The sequence below is a fragment of the Garra rufa genome, chromosome 16 (assembly GCF_049309525.1).
Source record: "Garra rufa chromosome 16, GarRuf1.0, whole genome shotgun sequence".
In the NCBI taxonomy this organism is placed as follows: domain Eukaryota; kingdom Metazoa; phylum Chordata; class Actinopteri; order Cypriniformes; family Cyprinidae; genus Garra; species Garra rufa.
In genome coordinates, this window is record NC_133376.1 from 32,062,883 (window position 1) to 32,080,015 (window position 17,133).

Sequence of the window (17,133 nt, forward strand, 5' to 3'; positions counted from 1 at the left end):
GTGAACTAACACAAACAAATAATGAATGGCTGTATTTTTGTTATCTAACATTAACAAGGATCAATAAATAGTGTAATAAATGTATTGTTCGTTCATGTTAGTTAATACATTACCTATTGTTAACAAATGACACCTTATTGTAAAGTGTTACGGTAAAATCTTTCATGTCAACAGGCCACTTTGACTTTTGACATTTTGACAATATAGGCATTTTTGATAAGTGAATGCCTGCAACATTCTTCACTGCTAAAGGCTTAGTTCACCTAAAAATAAATGCATCGTTTCACTACAGGAGGCATTTATTTACCCCCTGGAGCCATGTGAGGCACTTTTTGTTATGGATGGATGCACTTTCTTGGACTCGTTTTGGACCGCAAATCTAAAGCTTGGAAATGCCAGGATAATTTTAATATAACTCTGATTGGATTTGTCTGAAAGAAGGAAGTCATGTACACCTAGGATGCATGGAGGGTGAGTAAATAATGGGCTAATTTTCTTTTTTGGGTGAACTAACTCTTTAAAACACTTGTTGGTTAGGCAGGATTAAGTAAATGGCAATGTTTAAGAACTATATGTAAATCACCAAAAACTAGACCTTTAACTCTATATTAGCATACATTAATTTATAGCAATTTTTTTTTTTTTTACCACAATACACTTTACTTTCTCCACAGTCCTTTTTTTGGCAGCAGCACACATGCAAAATTAAATGAAACTATCAGGTTTTAGCAGACATAATGTAATTGCCGGTGCTTTTGTCATGTCCCAGTGTACCAGCGAGTGGTTTGGTTAGGCTCATTCATTAAAGGTCAATGTGTGAGAATGCTCGGCAGGGATCGCTTTCATCTCGTTCATTCTCATCCGAGCCGAAGGTAATTACAATGATTGAGAGCCCGTAATCAACGCATTGGGCTGCTGTCACTCAAAGCCCACACATTAAGGATGAAATAAATGTGTCCATTCTCTGTCATCATAGCTCTTTCTTGGCTGCGGTACCCTCACTCCTGTTCCCCAATTCCTGCTCCTCAGTTTTTGTGTGACACCCTAACTCATCAAAACTTTTGATTTCTGGTAGGGAATAAAATCTATTTTTTATAATTTTCATTATTGTAGCAAATGAAAGCATTATATACAGTGCCTTGCAAAAGTATTCATACCCCTTCATTTTTTTCTCACATTTTGTTACATTGCTGCCTAATGTTAAACTGCTTTAAGTAACTTGTTTCCCACCTTACTCTACACTCCATACACCATAATGGCAAAGTAAAAAAACAGTTTTTTAACATCTTTGCAAATTTATATATATATATATATATATACAGTATATATATATATATATATAACGCTCAGGAGCTCAGAAGCATTTAAATTGCTTGTAGATGTTACTACACTTTGAGTGAAGTTAACCTGTGGCAAATTCAATTGAATGGGTATGATTTGGAAAGACACACACGTCTTAATAAAAGGTCTAACAGCTACAAATGTATACAGAGCGAAAACCAAGCCCTGAGGTCGAAAAAAAAATCCTGTAGAGCTCAGAGACAGGATTGCATCAAGCCATATATCTGAGGAAGAGTTCAGAAAAAACTGCTGCAAAGGTTCACAGAAGCATGTAGTCTCCGTTAACCTTAATGGAAGAAGTTTGAAACTCTTCCTAGAGGTTAACAACTCTTCCTAGAGCTGGCCTCCTGGCCAAATTGAGCAACTGATAGAGAAGGGCCTTGGCTAGAGTGGTGACCAAAAACCTTACGGTCACTCTAGCTGCATCCAAGCATCATGTTTGAAGGAAACCAATTACTGCTCATCACCTGCATAGTACCATCCCAAAAGTAAAGTGTGCTGGTAGCAGCCTAATGCTGTGGGGCTGTTTTTCAGTAGCAGGGTTATGGACTGGTCAGAGTAGAAGAAAAGCTCAATGCACCAAAATATTGGGATAGCCTTAATGAAAACCGAGTCCAGAGCATTCCAGAGCAGAACCTCAGACTGGGCAAAAGATTCACCTTCCAACAGGGCAATGGACCTACACACAGTGGCTTACAGACAACTCTGTGAATGTACTTGAGTGGCCCAGCCAGAGCCTGGGCTTGAACCCAATCAAACATTTCTGGAGAAACCTAAAAATGTCTGCCAGACCCCATCCAAGCTGACAGAGCTTGAGAGGTGTAGAGGTAAGGCAAAGAATAGCAGATAACTGCCAAATGTTGATGTGCAAATTTTGTTTTTGAGGCTGTGAAGGTGCTTCAGCTTAGTACTACAGTAAGTAAGTATGAATACTTATGCAAAGTACTTATTTCAGTTATTTTTTTAATACATTTATGAAGTTGTGACAATTATGTTTTTGCTTTGGCATTATGGTGCATAGAGTGGAGATTGATGTGAAAAAATAGTAATTTAAAACAGTTTAACATAAGGCAGCAACATAACAAAATGTGAAAAAAAATGAAGGGGTGTGAATACTTTTGCAGGGCACTCTACACTTTGTATTTCTATATAGTTGAACATAATCCATCCATACATTCTGAGTTTGTGACAATAGTAATAAGTTTGTCATACCTGTGCCAGGTAACATCAGGTTCAGGTGAGCCGTAGGCCCGGCAGGTGAAGGTCACAGATTCTCCATAGTCCGCAGTGGCGTTAAAGGACTGCTGCGGCACAGAGACCACCGGTGGAACTGTTCGAGAAAGAAAAAATACTGTATGGTGTTTCTGTCACTTCTGAATTATGCAAATACATAAACTTGTCATTTCTAATTTTTCAGTGTGAAATCTCTTGGAAGTTTTCATGTTATTTCTCAAATGTTCCAGTCTCAACAAATACTTATTCAAATGACATATTCATTCACAAGCCATCAACATGTTCTCACTTCCTGGGAAATTGCGGCTGACAGCATGTGGCACCCATTGAGCTAAATTAATGCTCAAATGCTGTTTTCATGATTTCCAAGACTCAAATTCCTCTGTACAAAGCCTGGTCATGCTGTAAAATGACCAGTTTAAGAGTATATGACAACACAAATGCTGTATTATCCTGAAATGTAGTGAGTTTTCATTTATATTCCAACACACACAGGCACAGCAGTTGATAGAACTAACTCTTTATTCACTCACCTTCATCTCCAGTGCATACAGATCATGAACAACGTGATCACACTCAAAATGCCTCCTCACAAGCCAGAAAAAGAATGAATAAATACATCAGCCACATTCTGTGTCTAAATCAATATGTCCTGAGCAGTTCACTCAATTATGTAGTGAAAGGTCAGTGGAGAAAGACCTCAGAGTCAAACAGGAGGTCAACCTGAATGACCTCAAACAAACTTCCACTAACAATCGTACAAAATTATTTGTTCATATTCAGGAAAAATCGACTTATCTTTGTGAGGTGACTGTTTACAGCTGAAAGTATATGCGTGTGTGTCTCTATTAAAGCTCTATATGTGAACTCCAAGGTCAGGCAGATAGCGATTTTCATTGGCAGTCTATTATGGGAATGTGCAATGATTTGAGTGAGAGTTTTTATATTTCCATCTCTGCAGAGAACTGGAAGGTGATAAAGTAATTTCAGCCCAAACCTAACCCAATTTCGACTCATTCAGAAATTACTCTGCCATGCCCTTCAGAATAAGGTAATTCACCTGAGAGGGAACGACGCTCAAATAGTTTTAATAATAGGCGGCAATGTTCTTCTGCAAACTTCCTACACCGATTTTTAAATACAGCATTTTTGTTCCTTTTGCAATTTTCTGGTTTAAGGAATGGAGGAGCCATCCTATCCGGAAAAAGGCATCATTTTGAGTTGTGACTGGTTTAAAGACATAACGCAATTTAATGGAGTGTGCGCCGGGGTAAAAAGATTAGATTAAATGGATGTTTTATTCATGGTCACTTTCAGCCTGACTTGGCAGTATATTAACACATCCCTCTCATCCTCTATTAGAAATCATAAACGCACACACTATTTGCTTTTCCCCCTGCACATTATGGGTCATTCATTAGGTAAACCCAAACTGCTGACAGCCAAGTTCAAATTAATGCCACGATTGTTTTGCCATTTGCCATTTGTCTTCAGTGCATCAATGGCGTAGAACCTATAGAACCTGGATGCACTGTGCTTTCGCAAGCAAAAGAAGATGTACATCAGTGTCAATTTAATTTACGTCAACCACATTTTGTTCACAGATAAAAACAAGACGATAAACTTGTTTTAAATGACAAAAACTATGACCAAATTCTATTGACATTTTCGTCAACAAATAAAAACAAGACAAAAATGTTAAAAAGAGACAATTTGGAAAGAGATTAATTTAGAACAAATCTGCTGAATGTTTAGGAGGTTAGATGGGTACAAATGAACTGTATCGTAGCCTATTGATCTATCTGGCAGGACATAAGCTAGCATACATTTGCTGCATGTCTGAAAAAACATAAAAAATGTCAATATCAGTCCTTTTCAGTCATTTTCTGATCGCACACGCTGTAGCAACATCTCTCACACAGCACACAAGTACTCTTTTGTATCGTGTGAATGGAGAAATATACACAAAAAGATGTTTAATTGTCTGAATAGTCAAAAAAAGATGTTAATTTTAGTTGAATAGTCAACTAAAATCTTATGATATTTAGTCGAAAAAAACTAGACTAAAACTAAAGCAATTAAGATGACTATCATATGACATGGGCTTGGAACAACATGAGAGTGAGTAATTAATGACAGAATTTTCATTTTTGGGTTAACTATCCCTATAAATTCTACACAGTCTTAAGCATTACTCTTCTCTTTCTCAGTAGAAAGTCAGTCATGGGTCTGGAATGACATCAGAGTGAGTACATAATTACAGATTTTTAATTTCTCAGTCAGCTGTCCCTTTACATTTTACATGCGGTGCACACACACTGGAACTGTGGAAGAAATCATGGAGGAAACACACACATTGCAAAGCAATGGGCTGTCATGCACCAAAATGGTTCCAACAAGATTATCATTGACTTTCTTGCCAATCGATGTCTATTTTCCAAAGGCAGTAATCTAATTTAACCTATTCCCAGATACGCATGCCCAACTGAAACAGCTCTGCTAATGTGAGACACAATTGGGCATTAAGACATCAAATCAGGCCAGAAAACCATCTAATATAGACTGAATTGACCTTTAGCATCAACAACTACACACTTTCAAAGGCTAATAATTCAGCTGGAAATAAAAATGACAATAAAGCAGTTATTTTGAAGTATGAAAACCTACAAGTGAGAAACCAGAGTAAAAACCACTCAGATCTCTTTAACATCTTAATTGTTCCTCTGAGGCAGTGATGAGACTAAACAGAAAGCAAATGCTGCTTATGTTTTCTGCTTCTTAGATTTTTCTCATGGGAATAAACAGTAATCTCACTCTCATTTAAAGTTTCAGATGAGATTTCAACAACGTCTCAGGAATATTTTTATGAATTCATAACATAATAATTATTATATTATTGGACTTACACTTTACTTTTTTATTTTCACTTTCATTTATTTCTATTTTTACTTTACAAAATACAATATTAGAGACAACATTGATAATTACACTGTAAAAAATTTGCTGTAGTTCTGCAGCTGGTTGCCAGTAACTTACTGTAGATTTTTAATTTATGTTATTTACTGGCAACAGTTTGTTCAAAGTTAAATGAACATTAAACATTAACAAGTCTTTGTCTTTACAGAATAAAACTATAAAATAACAACCTACTGCAAAGCATTCTGGGAACCAGAAACCTTCATCAACCTTTTTCTGTTTTTTTCCTTCAGATTTTGGTTCCCAGAATGCTTTGCATGAGGCTGTTATTTTAGTTTTATTCTGTAAAGATAAAGACTTGTTAATGTTTAATGTTCAATTAACTTTGAACAAACTGTTGCCAGTAAATAGCATAAATTAAAATCTACAGTAAGTTACTGGCAACCAGCTGCCAGTAATACTGTAATTTCTACAGATTTTGTTTACAGTGTACATGAAACATTTAAGAACTAATCTGAGCTATGCAACAAATTCCAATGCTGTTTATTTATGTAATCTAAATACAACCTCATGACAGATATTACAGAGATGCTGTTTAGTATGTATGGCCTAGGCATTTCAAAGTCATCTCAAAGTGTCCAGACTTTTCACCCGACAACACGCATCGAGCAAAAGCGGCTAACTTTGAAAAGATCAAAACGTTTCCTAGAGGACAAAGACATATTAATTTTGTATTCCCTATCTAACACTTATCTGACCAGGGGCTTCAGAACAGCCATGCAGAGTGGCATTTATTTTATGTCGGCCTCTGATATGTGTTGTCATGTCGGCTGGATTATCGGTCATGCCTCATTGAGCACCATGATTGGATCAGCAAGGAAAATATCAGAAGTAAACTAAACAGACACCCGTTCATGTTCGCTATCATTGCATTAGACAAGGACACGCAGACGGGGTGATGTCACTGTGCCGTTTCCTTCCCATCAGACGGCACAGGGCTAATGTCATTGAGATAACGGATACGTGTGGCTTTCATTTGAAAGATAGGGCTGGAATGACTTTATGTTTAAAGGAACCGTTCACCAAAAATTGGAAATTACAAACATAGTAAGAAAGGAAGAATACCGGATCCCAAACTCACAGCTTCCCAAACTCACCGTTAACCACCAGGATAATGTCCCGGAAGTCGATCTCTCCCCTGGCCTCGACTCTGGCCTCACAGCGATACACTCCTTCATCTGCTTTTGTAACTCTCTGGACTTGCAGATTGTTGTTTTGTAGGAGTTGAAACTCTGGAGAACAAAATATTTGATGGCGTGTTAATGACAGGCTAATTTTGCCATCAAAGGAGCTATATTTATTGGTGACTGAAATCACATTTACATAAATCACAGATTTATTTATTTTTTTACCAACTCGCTTGTCAACACTTGTCACCACTAAGTTGGGAAAGGAATAATATTTTAAAAGTCTTGCAGTGAAAATGTCAATGTCCAACTGTCACAAGAGCCGGCGCATGACGAAGAGAAAGTAACCGTAACTTCAGTAGATCAGGCTCAAAAGTTGAAAAGGTGAAAAGTTAACACTACCGGATGAGATCAGGCAAGCACGATGACGCGTCACACGCAGGCTGTTGTGATCGCGCTCAGGACAGTTGGACATTGTAGTGGATCAGAGGTCAAAAATGATATAAATACTGTTCAGTTTCTTGCACAGACTGATTGTTTTGTGTGTTAAGATCTCAATGTATTGTCACGAGCTGCAGGGTTTAATTTGGTTTTGTCTGTGTATGTTTTTTTGACTCTCAAATCCGTGGGTCCCATTGACTGCCATTATATGACTGACAGACTGCACCGGTTTAAGTTAAAAATCTTCCGAAGAAACAAAGTCACCTACATCTTGGATGCCCTGGGGGTAAGCAACATTAAATTTTCATTTTTAAAAAATGTTAAATCCTTTTTAATCCAATTATAATACGAATATGAAATGAGAAATCAAAATTCCTTTGATTCCTTTTGACATAAGAGGTCATTGTACTATAAAACATCCTGTAAGCTTCAAAACTCAGAACTTTCTCATTAGCCTTAAAAACAGTTTACAGTGAATTAGATTATATTGTGGAATGTGCTACTTTATAATGGCTAAACACCACCTCGGCTGAAGAAGATCAACACCTGCTTCTACATCAATGCCTGTTTAGCCCCACCCACATATTCACACATGTAGTGTAAATAACGAGAGAGACAAACACATGTCTACGCAGAAACCAAACGCTACAGATGTCTCAAAAAACAACAAGATGCTGTACAGTGCGAGGCTGTGAAAAAACAGTCTTTGCATTGCCTTCTTTCTGATCCCAACATTAGGAAAGAGTGGATAAAATCTATTTTTACTGAAGATCCAGACCATGTCAGTAAGAACTTTCTTTTACTGCACATTTGTTTACAAACAAGACACAATTCGACGCAGGGTTTTCAGAAAGATTGAAACTGAAAGACTACACTATGCCAACTATATTGGATCAGACAGTAATGTCGCACCACACAAGTGTGAGTAACTGTTTTTATTACATGGTCCCTTTTGCTTTGTCTGTTGTTACAGATTGTTTGATATGTACTGAAACTTTATGCATTTTTAACCTAAATCACAGCAGCGTTCATCTGTGAAGGATGTAGGCTGTCAAACATAGACAACTGTTAGCCAATCATAGCAGTGGGAGTTTATTTCTGAGTCTACAGTCTGCTATGCTTATTCAAACAGAGCATTCTGATAAGGGGGGTCAAAACAGGACTGGATGTATCTATTATAAGGATTTCGATGTAAAAATCCTGATAACATTATAAGAGGACCTCTGAGAACAGTGAAAAATAATAAAAAGGCAGTTCATGACCCCTTCAAGCATTCATTTATTCATTTACTTTCTCAAATCACCTCCAGAGCAGCTTGAACTCTACAATAACTTTTAACAATTAAACTGACAACATGCATCTTTTTAGCTGCAAAGGTGTGCTTTTCAATATAGGTGATAGCAGGTATGGCAGATTACTTACTCTCAGTGTCTTCAATGATCTCCTCATTGTTGTAAAACCAGGAGACCACAGGTACAGGAGAGCTGGTGACATCACAGACCACTTCAGCCACATCGCCCTGTCGAAACTCCTGAGGAGACCTCACATCTCTGAACGTCAGCTTCTCTGTGGATCATGGAGAAGAAAAATATGAACTGGGAAAAAATACACTACCATTCAAAAAGTTTGGGATCAGTAAGCCATTTTTCATACTACCAATTTCATGATTTCTTCTGGGACAGTCTGCCTCCAAAATTGTTGAATAAAGTAATTATTTCTTTGCACACAAAAATTACTCTTGTTGAACCACTGATGTCACATGGGTTATTTTAATGACATCCTTACTACCTTTCTGGGCCTTGACCATGGCAGGATCCGTGCTATCTATGAAGGGTCAGAGAGCTCTCGGATTTAATCAAAACTATCTTAATTTGTGTTCTGAAGATAAACAAAGGTCAGGTTTGGAATGAAATGAGGGTAAGTAATGGGTGAACTATCCCTTTAAAGCAAAATAAACAAACCTGTCTGATTAAATTGTATGCAGCTAATCCTTCAGGATGGGGTTGTATGTTGGGTGGAAGTTGTACAGATTTAATTTGTAATGCTGAAATCCAAGTGGTATAAAGATGAAAGAAAAAAAAACATGAGGGCTTTGGCGTCCTAGTTCATACCCCTCAGTTGGAAAACCAAAGAAAAATCAACGAAAAACAAGGGACATGTCAACATCTACGTCTACTTGTCATAAATCAGGTGTGCTTCCACGTCGTCTCTGATTATTAACAATTCACAGCTACATTCTGACACACCAAACCCATATTTTGTTTGTGTGGGAAGCTGGTGTAAACAGCTGCTACACCGCAGCATAAGAAAATGCGTCTTCAGAGGGCTGAAAGATGCCGCACATCCTCATCAGCACAGCGGCTCTGCGTATTGATCTGTGAGTCATGTCTGTTTACACACGGCTCCCGCTGCTCTAAATACAACTTCTAATGGAACATAGGCAAATGCCAAGCCTGGTACAAAGTGAAGGGAAGCAAGCCTGTGAAATATCTCCTGAAAGTTTTGCAAGATCCACTAATTAAACACACCGAGGATTAAAATATCATTCTCATACATTTAAAAAAAGAACGACAGAGAATCTGGTGAACATTTCATGTAGCCTTGTTATACCCCTGTGCTTCAAGCCTTTGAAGCCGGTCCCTTTAAAAAGAGACATTTCCTCACCCTTGCACCTTTTCCTTTCTTCTTCACTTTGTCAGTGCCTGGCATCTTTCGTTTTCACTCTCATTCTTTAGTACCTTTCATCACCTCTTTCCCAAAGAGTTTAACAAAGGAATCAATTAAGATGTGTTTCTAAAAGGATTGGTTCACTCAAAGATTAAAATTTGGTCATTATTTTCTTCTTTTTTTCTTTTGTACAAGACAAACTTTAAGGAGTATGAGAAGGTTGCTCTTTTCCATAAAATTACAATGTATTGGGGTTATAATACGAATATGTCCATAGATCATTTGTGCATTATATTCTGTAATCTGAGTGTTTTAAAGTCATAGTGAATATCATAGTTTTCCTTGCAATCATGAAAAATGTAGTAGCCTAATGTGTTATTGAATTTGTGACAAATCTTTTTTGAATCAGATTTTTTTGAATAAGATCACACTATTTCTGTTTACTAAATGATTCATTTATAAATAGGGCTTATGAATTTAAATAGATCAGATCTATTAAAATTCATAAGCTCTATTAAAAAATAAGATATATTAGATCTACTGCAAAAAATATTTAATTATTCAGAATTTTTGTCTTATTTTCCAGTACAAACATTATTAAATCCAAATACATTCACATGTGAAGCAAAATGATTTAAACTATTAATTCTCAATTAATAAATCAAATCATAAATTAAGTGAGTTTAAGCTTAAAATAAGAAAAACATTTAAGTTAATTCAAGTTTTATTTTTAACATTACATTGTTTTAATAATATAATACATAAATTTAATGTAGATATATTTAGAAAATAATTGATATATTATGTAAAAAGACTGCAATGATCTAGTCAAAGCAGTTCTCAGGTTATTACTATTTAAAGAATTTCAGTCTCATGTAATTCATACAAAAATATAAAAAATAAAATAAAATAAAATAACAAAATAAAATAAAATAAAATAAAATAATTCAGTGAATTTCAGTCTCATGTAACTATAGTATGACTTTAGAGGTTTAGATATTTGTACTAGAAAAGCAGACAAAAAAAATAAAAAATAAAAAAATAAAATAAAATAGCATAAAATAAAATCATTCAATAAATTTCAATCTGGAAAACAAGACAAAAATGAAATGAAATTAAATTAAATAAATCATACAATGAATTTCAGTGTCATGTAACTATAGTATGACTTTAGAGGTTTAGGTATTTGCACTGGAAAACAAGACAAAACAAAAATCAAATCAAATCAAATAAAAACTGCAGTGATCTACTCAAAGCAGTTTTCAGGTTATTATCATTTAATTAATTTCAGTCTCATGTACAGTAACTATAGTATGACTGGTCTTGGAATATAATGCACATATGATGTACATTATGATACTTTCATGGTACTCTCGCATCTTTTTTGTTCTCCATTCATTATATTTGCATAACCTACAACGATTCTTTTAAATTTCTCCTTTTTGTTTCACAGAGGAAAGAAAGTTGTGAACTATTCCTATAATGCACCATGCTAAGGAGCAGCATTCATTAGACCACACAACAACTATTCTTCCCCATCCCCGTTGCTCTTTCCCTCTCAATAGTGCTGGTTCTCTGTGTGTCGTGTGGTGGCAGCTGTCTCGTTGTTGGGGGAATTACATTTAGCTTTACATCAACAGATTTGTCAAACATCTTCGGATGGAACACGTCCATTTCCCCTGCATTGTGAGGCTCTCTTTGAAAGCTTTTGGATGTCCTCTATTCAGAGGGAAAATCAAAACAGCTATTTCAATGGCAGCATTTCCAATGGTGCATTTTTTTGGTGTGTGTGTGTGTGTGTGTGTGTGTGTGTGTGTGTGTGTGTGTGTGTGTGTGTGTGTGTGTGTGTGTGTGTGTGCTAGCCAACACACATAATATCCTTAGCTATGTAATGGATTCCCAAAAGGTTGTGCCAAGATGTTGTTCGATTGTAATTTGCATCAATATACAGTAGTCTTGAATTGCTTTTATAGTCGGGACATGTAACAGCATGCTTCCTTATAATATGCTGAATAAATCTCAATGTAAATGTATGATAATACGAGGTAAAAGTTTGCATCCAATATAATCTCCATAGAGAACAAATGAGGACATATGGAGGGTGACTGAATCTTTTTTTTTTTCTTCAGGTGCAATTTTTTTTTTCCTGATATCTTTGTATTGATTTCAGTCATAGCTGAAATTGGAATGATGTATGTCTTTGGAGACAAACAAACTTTAAAGGAAACACAGATGAAAACCTATTTCCAGACATTTCACCACAAACCTTCTTTAGAAAAAAAGGTGAATTGAAATGCAAACCTCACTGTCAGAACTTTACCTCCCCACATGAATAGCCAGCGTGTTATTTTCTGTTTATTTGTAAAATAGAGCAAAAAAGACAATTATCTAGGTATCTCTGACTGGTCTCCCGGCACAGATGTGAGTCTGGGCTTTGACAGTGATGGGATGTTGAAAGGGACAGCATCTCCACCGCTCAGAGACCACAGGCGTGCCAGGAAGCCTGGTATCCCCTGGGTGGATTCTGTGTGCCGTGTGCCATGAGCAGGAGAGACAAAAGCCGCTTGCTTTTCATGTTGAAGAGCCCCACAGAGTTGAATCACAGGTGATTTGGAATCTACATTCTTAAGATTCTCTAACTGGTTCTGTCTCTAAACACAAGCTATATAAAGTAAACACTGCAACATTAATGTGGAAAGATTTGTTGTGTTCTGGTTCATTGAAGTTCAATTCAGTTTTGGCTGATGTCATTTTCTGATCCCATTACGTGTCCTCAATCTGCTAAACTTGTCAGGACAGGTTCGAAAAACCACAAAAGAAAGAGAGAAAAATATAGTATCCATTACATTACACATTTTAGCACTACTTTTGGATTACTTTTAGCCTAACTCATTTATCACAGTTATTTAAATAGGGTAATCTTGTACCATACTACTATAAAACACAAAGAGTAAGAAATATAATTCATTTACTGTAATTAACAACATAAAGTGCTTTTAACATTACATTAGATCAAGGTTTCCCAAGATGGGGTTTGTAAAGTAACTGCAGGGGGTTTGTGAGTTTAATGAAATGCTAGAAAACAATTAAATCATAATAATGTCAAATCAAATCATATTAAAATAACATTAATCAAAATAAAACAATATATATTTTATTTGATAACCTGCATGGTCAGGAGTACTTCAAGTAAATATGTTAGATGAAAGAAGCTTTAATTCTGTGTTGATGTACATACAATACTTTGGGACTAAAAACGGACTAATTCATTAAAAGAAATTTTGTAAAAATGCGTTGTGGGACATTATTAGCGGTCAAGCACCGAAGGTGTTTAGGCACCAATTGCTTCCTTTGGCGTTCTTATTATTCTGCTGCTTCTTCTTCTCTGGAAGCCTTAGCCCGCAAATTGAACCACTTGTGGGAAAGTTATGAAATTTGGCACATAGATAGAGGATAGTCTTAACATTATCCATAGCCAATTTGGAGTATCTAACTCGAACTCTCTAGTGCAAACACTTGTCCAAAGTCTCATTTATGTTTATGTCACATTTAAAATTCATCAAGGTCAAGATTTTTCACAATTTTTTGAACACGTCGTAGATGGTTTGTCTGATTTTCACCAAAATTTGCTCAAATCATCTTCAGACCACTCTGGCAGAGAGTTATGGAATTCGAAGTTAATTAGTCAAACTGTTCGTGAATAAGCAAATGAATTTGACAAGGCATGCAAACATAAACATGAAGCTATATCTCCACAATGCTATAGCATATTCTGACCAAACTTGGTGTGTGTTATAACAACCATGATCTGAGGCTACCTGCACAGTTTCGGTGCAGTGCCACCTAGTGTTTTTTTTTTTCAATTTTGTCACATTCGGCTGAACTTCCTGTCAGCCGTTTTAACTTATTTGGAAAACTTTTTTCGAACTCCTTCTAGACCAGTCGTCTTATTTTCACCATATTTGGCTTGGATCATCTTCAAACCAGGGTGGTAAAAAGTTATGGATTTTGTGATGATATGCAAAATGTTTCATCCAATTTGCTGGAATGATGTAAAAAACTGCATCAGAGGCTGTATCTCTGTAAAGCTTTGGCATATTGACACCAAATTGGACGTCCCATTGTCACCTTACACTAACCACACCACATCAATTTGGTAACAGCACCACCTATTGGTCAAAAGTGATAAGCCGTTCATAAACCATTAATAATGAAATTAAAAAAAAGGTTCGATATTTTCATTACATTGGCCTGTTGTAATCAAACTGGTCTCAAAATATTCCTTGGGTCATGTCAAGAACATAGATTAAAATTTTACCATAGTTGGCCGAACTTCCTGTCCGCCATGTTGAAAATCTACTTTTTTGAACTCCTCCTTTTACGAAAACTGAGTCAGATCATCTTGAGACTGTACTGATTTTCGTTATGGATTTCGTGTTGATAAACAAAAATGCCAAACTATATTTGAGACTGTATCTCTGCAAAGCTATGACACATTGACACCAAACCTTGTGTGTGCCAATGTCACCACACAGAACACACCATATTGATTTGATAACAGCGCCACCTATTGGTCAAAAGTGATGAGCCATTAAATCAAATTACTAGTTGTTGTATTTATGATTTTTCAGCCATTTTGGCTAAAATCATCCTAATATGACTTCAATTACTCATTGTCACAGTTGGTTTGATGCATTCTTGCTTCTGTAGTGCCCGGCCCTCTAATTGCTGCTTGTAATACTTTTGAAATTTTAACCCAAACTCCTGTTAATTTCTGATCCCATTTTATATGCATGTACCTAAATGAAGTTATAAGGACCATGATGACAATAAAAGGTGTAATGAGCAGATTTATTTGTTAGCGTTTGATACTCACGGTAGATTTCCAGTACCACAGTGGCCTCCTGTGAATGTCCCTGTGCGTCGTTGGCCTGGCACCGGTAGATGCCAGCATCTTCTATTTTGGCATTGTAGAGAGTGAGTCTGGAACGAACACCTTCATTGTGCAGGGCCACCCGCTGAGATGGGACCATCCGCTCCCCCTGTGGGTTATACCAGTCCAGACTCACAGGCTCCCCAATCACTACAAACACACACACAAACACACAGTTCTGGTCAAAAAAAGTTCAGAGAACAACTTGACAATGTTTTAATTACAACACACTGTTTCTTTCTTTTTTTTTTTTTTTTTTAGAAAGTATGTTTTAATCTAAAGGGAAAGAAATGCTTTTATGGACACGTTTCATTGCCATTTCACTTGGTACCGCTAGTGGTGCAGAACTTCCCCTTTAAGGATATCTCTAAAACCTCCAGTAGTGGCATACACTCTCTCTTTGTCTCTCAAACACACACTGCGATAAACAAAACCCGTCATGTGCTTTGCCCTGCAGAGAGTGGCTGGCCGAACCCACACTTGGTACCAAGGTGCTTGGCGCTGTAAATCCTGCTCTGCTGGAAGGTCATAAAAAGCATCAGCATGGTGCAGCACTTCTCCGCTCAAAGCATCAATCAGCCACACAACGGGGGCCTTCGGCTGCACTACGGGGGAGCGTGAGACTGCAGCTCCGGGCAGACGGGCAGGCCCGAGGATGCAACCGGCCCAGTGATGCAGCTCTGCCAAGGGAGAGAACCCTGAGAGCGGGCAGGGGGTTATCAGTGAAGGAGCAGAGGCTGATCCGAGGGACGTGAGGGGTTCAAGGAGAGGACAAGACGGCATAATCTCAGCCCGCTTGGCAGACGCTGGACTGTGAAGGAGTTGCTGAAGGGGTTAGGATGAGATGTTAGGGGTTGAAGGGCTCAGGGACAAAGCTTAGCGCACTTCACTGGTCCCGAACAAACTAATTTCATTAGATCTCCTGGTTCACATTCATTTGTCTCATAAATTAAGTTTAGTTTTGTTAAGTTTGGGATGGGAAAGAGTTATGGTATGGCATAGTGGTTGGAGATCTGGGCTGGCAGCCAAAAGATTCTAGGTTCAAGCTTTGCAAGGGGAAAGGGATCCATGAGCTGTCAACACTGTGCCCTTGAGCAAGACACTTAACCCACTTGTTCTAGTAATAAGAGTGCTGTCAGTCACTGTTAGAGCTGCATGAAATTGTAAAAAAAATGACTTTGCAATATTTAGCTTTTCTGCAATAGAAATTGTATATATATATATATTGTTATATTTGGAAAGAAACATAATTGTAGAATAATTGCTTTAGTTAGGGAGTGAAAAAAAATCAAAAAAAAAAAAAAAATCAAAATAAATGAATAAACAAAAAGCCAAAAAATGACTTTCTGCACTTTTGTAAAAAATGAATGATTTATTTTAAAATGATTGGGTAATTTTGTTCAGCAGCCAATCTGCATAGAAAATAAAGGTGAACTTCTTGGGATGGTTTTATTGCATCTGCATTAAAACAAAGAAAAACAATGAATGAATGAATAAACAAATAAACAAAAAGATTTTTGCACTTTGGAAATAAATATTCTAAAATCATTAAATATGCATACAACAAATAAATCATTAAAAATAAAAAACAAACAAACAAAACATGAAAAAAATTATTTTGGCATTTGGTTTAATCACATCTGCATCAATAAAATAAATAAATACATAAATAAAAGCCAAAAAATATATTTTTTCTTTTTTTCAAAAAATGAATAATTTTGAATGATTAGTTAATTTTGTTCAGAAGCAAGTCTGCATAGAAAATAAAAGTGAACTTATTGGGGTGGTTTTATTGCATCTGCATAAAACAATAAAAATATAATAATAATAATAATAATAATAATAATAATAATAATAATAATAATAATAAACTAAGCACTAAAATGACTTTTGGCACTTCTGGGAAAAAAAACATTCTAAACTTATTGGGGTGGTTTTATCACATCTGCATAATAAATAAATAAAAAGCAGAAAAATGACTTTCTGCACTTTTGGAAAGAATGAATAATTGAATATGAATAATTTTAGAATGATTGGGTAATTCTGTTCAAAATCTGAACTTATTGGGGTGGTTTTATTGCACTGCATTTAAATAAACAAACCAACAAAAAGCTGAAAAATGACTTTTTGCACTTTTGGAAAAAAATATTGTAAACTTATTGGAGTTTGTTTTATTGCATCTGTATCAAAATATATAAATAAAAATCTGAAAAAAAGAATCATTCTAGACTGATTAGGATGATTTTGTTGGGAACTGCATCTGCACAGAATAAATAAATCAAAAGCTGAAAAATGACTTTTTACTCAGCATTTTTGTAAAGTGTGAACTATTCTTTCAAAGGATAAACTCAAAACTTATTTGACCACAGAAGAGGGAGAAAAAACATCTTTTTGCATTTTTAAATATCATGATCA

General features: G+C 36.1%; 2 protein-coding genes across 13 annotated transcripts in view; one reads left to right on the forward strand and one right to left on the reverse strand.

Annotated features, from left to right (window-relative positions):
• The window catches only part of dlg3 (discs, large homolog 3 (Drosophila)), a 161,196-nt gene that overhangs the window by 62,804 nt on the left and 81,259 nt on the right, over window positions 1-17,133 (forward strand). The window lies entirely within an intron of this gene.
• Window positions 1-17,133, reverse strand: part of LOC141288972 (neural cell adhesion molecule 2-like) — a 50,315-nt gene that overhangs the window by 11,024 nt on the left and 22,158 nt on the right. The window contains exons 5-8 of the mRNA XM_073821169.1: window positions 14,662-14,868; window positions 8,541-8,684; window positions 6,648-6,782; window positions 2,516-2,671 (exon numbers count right to left, since the gene is read on the reverse strand). Coding sequence (XP_073677270.1) covers window positions 2,516-2,671; window positions 6,648-6,782; window positions 8,541-8,684; window positions 14,662-14,868 — 642 coding nt within the window. The remainder of the gene's footprint in view (window positions 1-2,515; window positions 2,672-6,647; window positions 6,783-8,540; window positions 8,685-14,661; window positions 14,869-17,133) is intronic.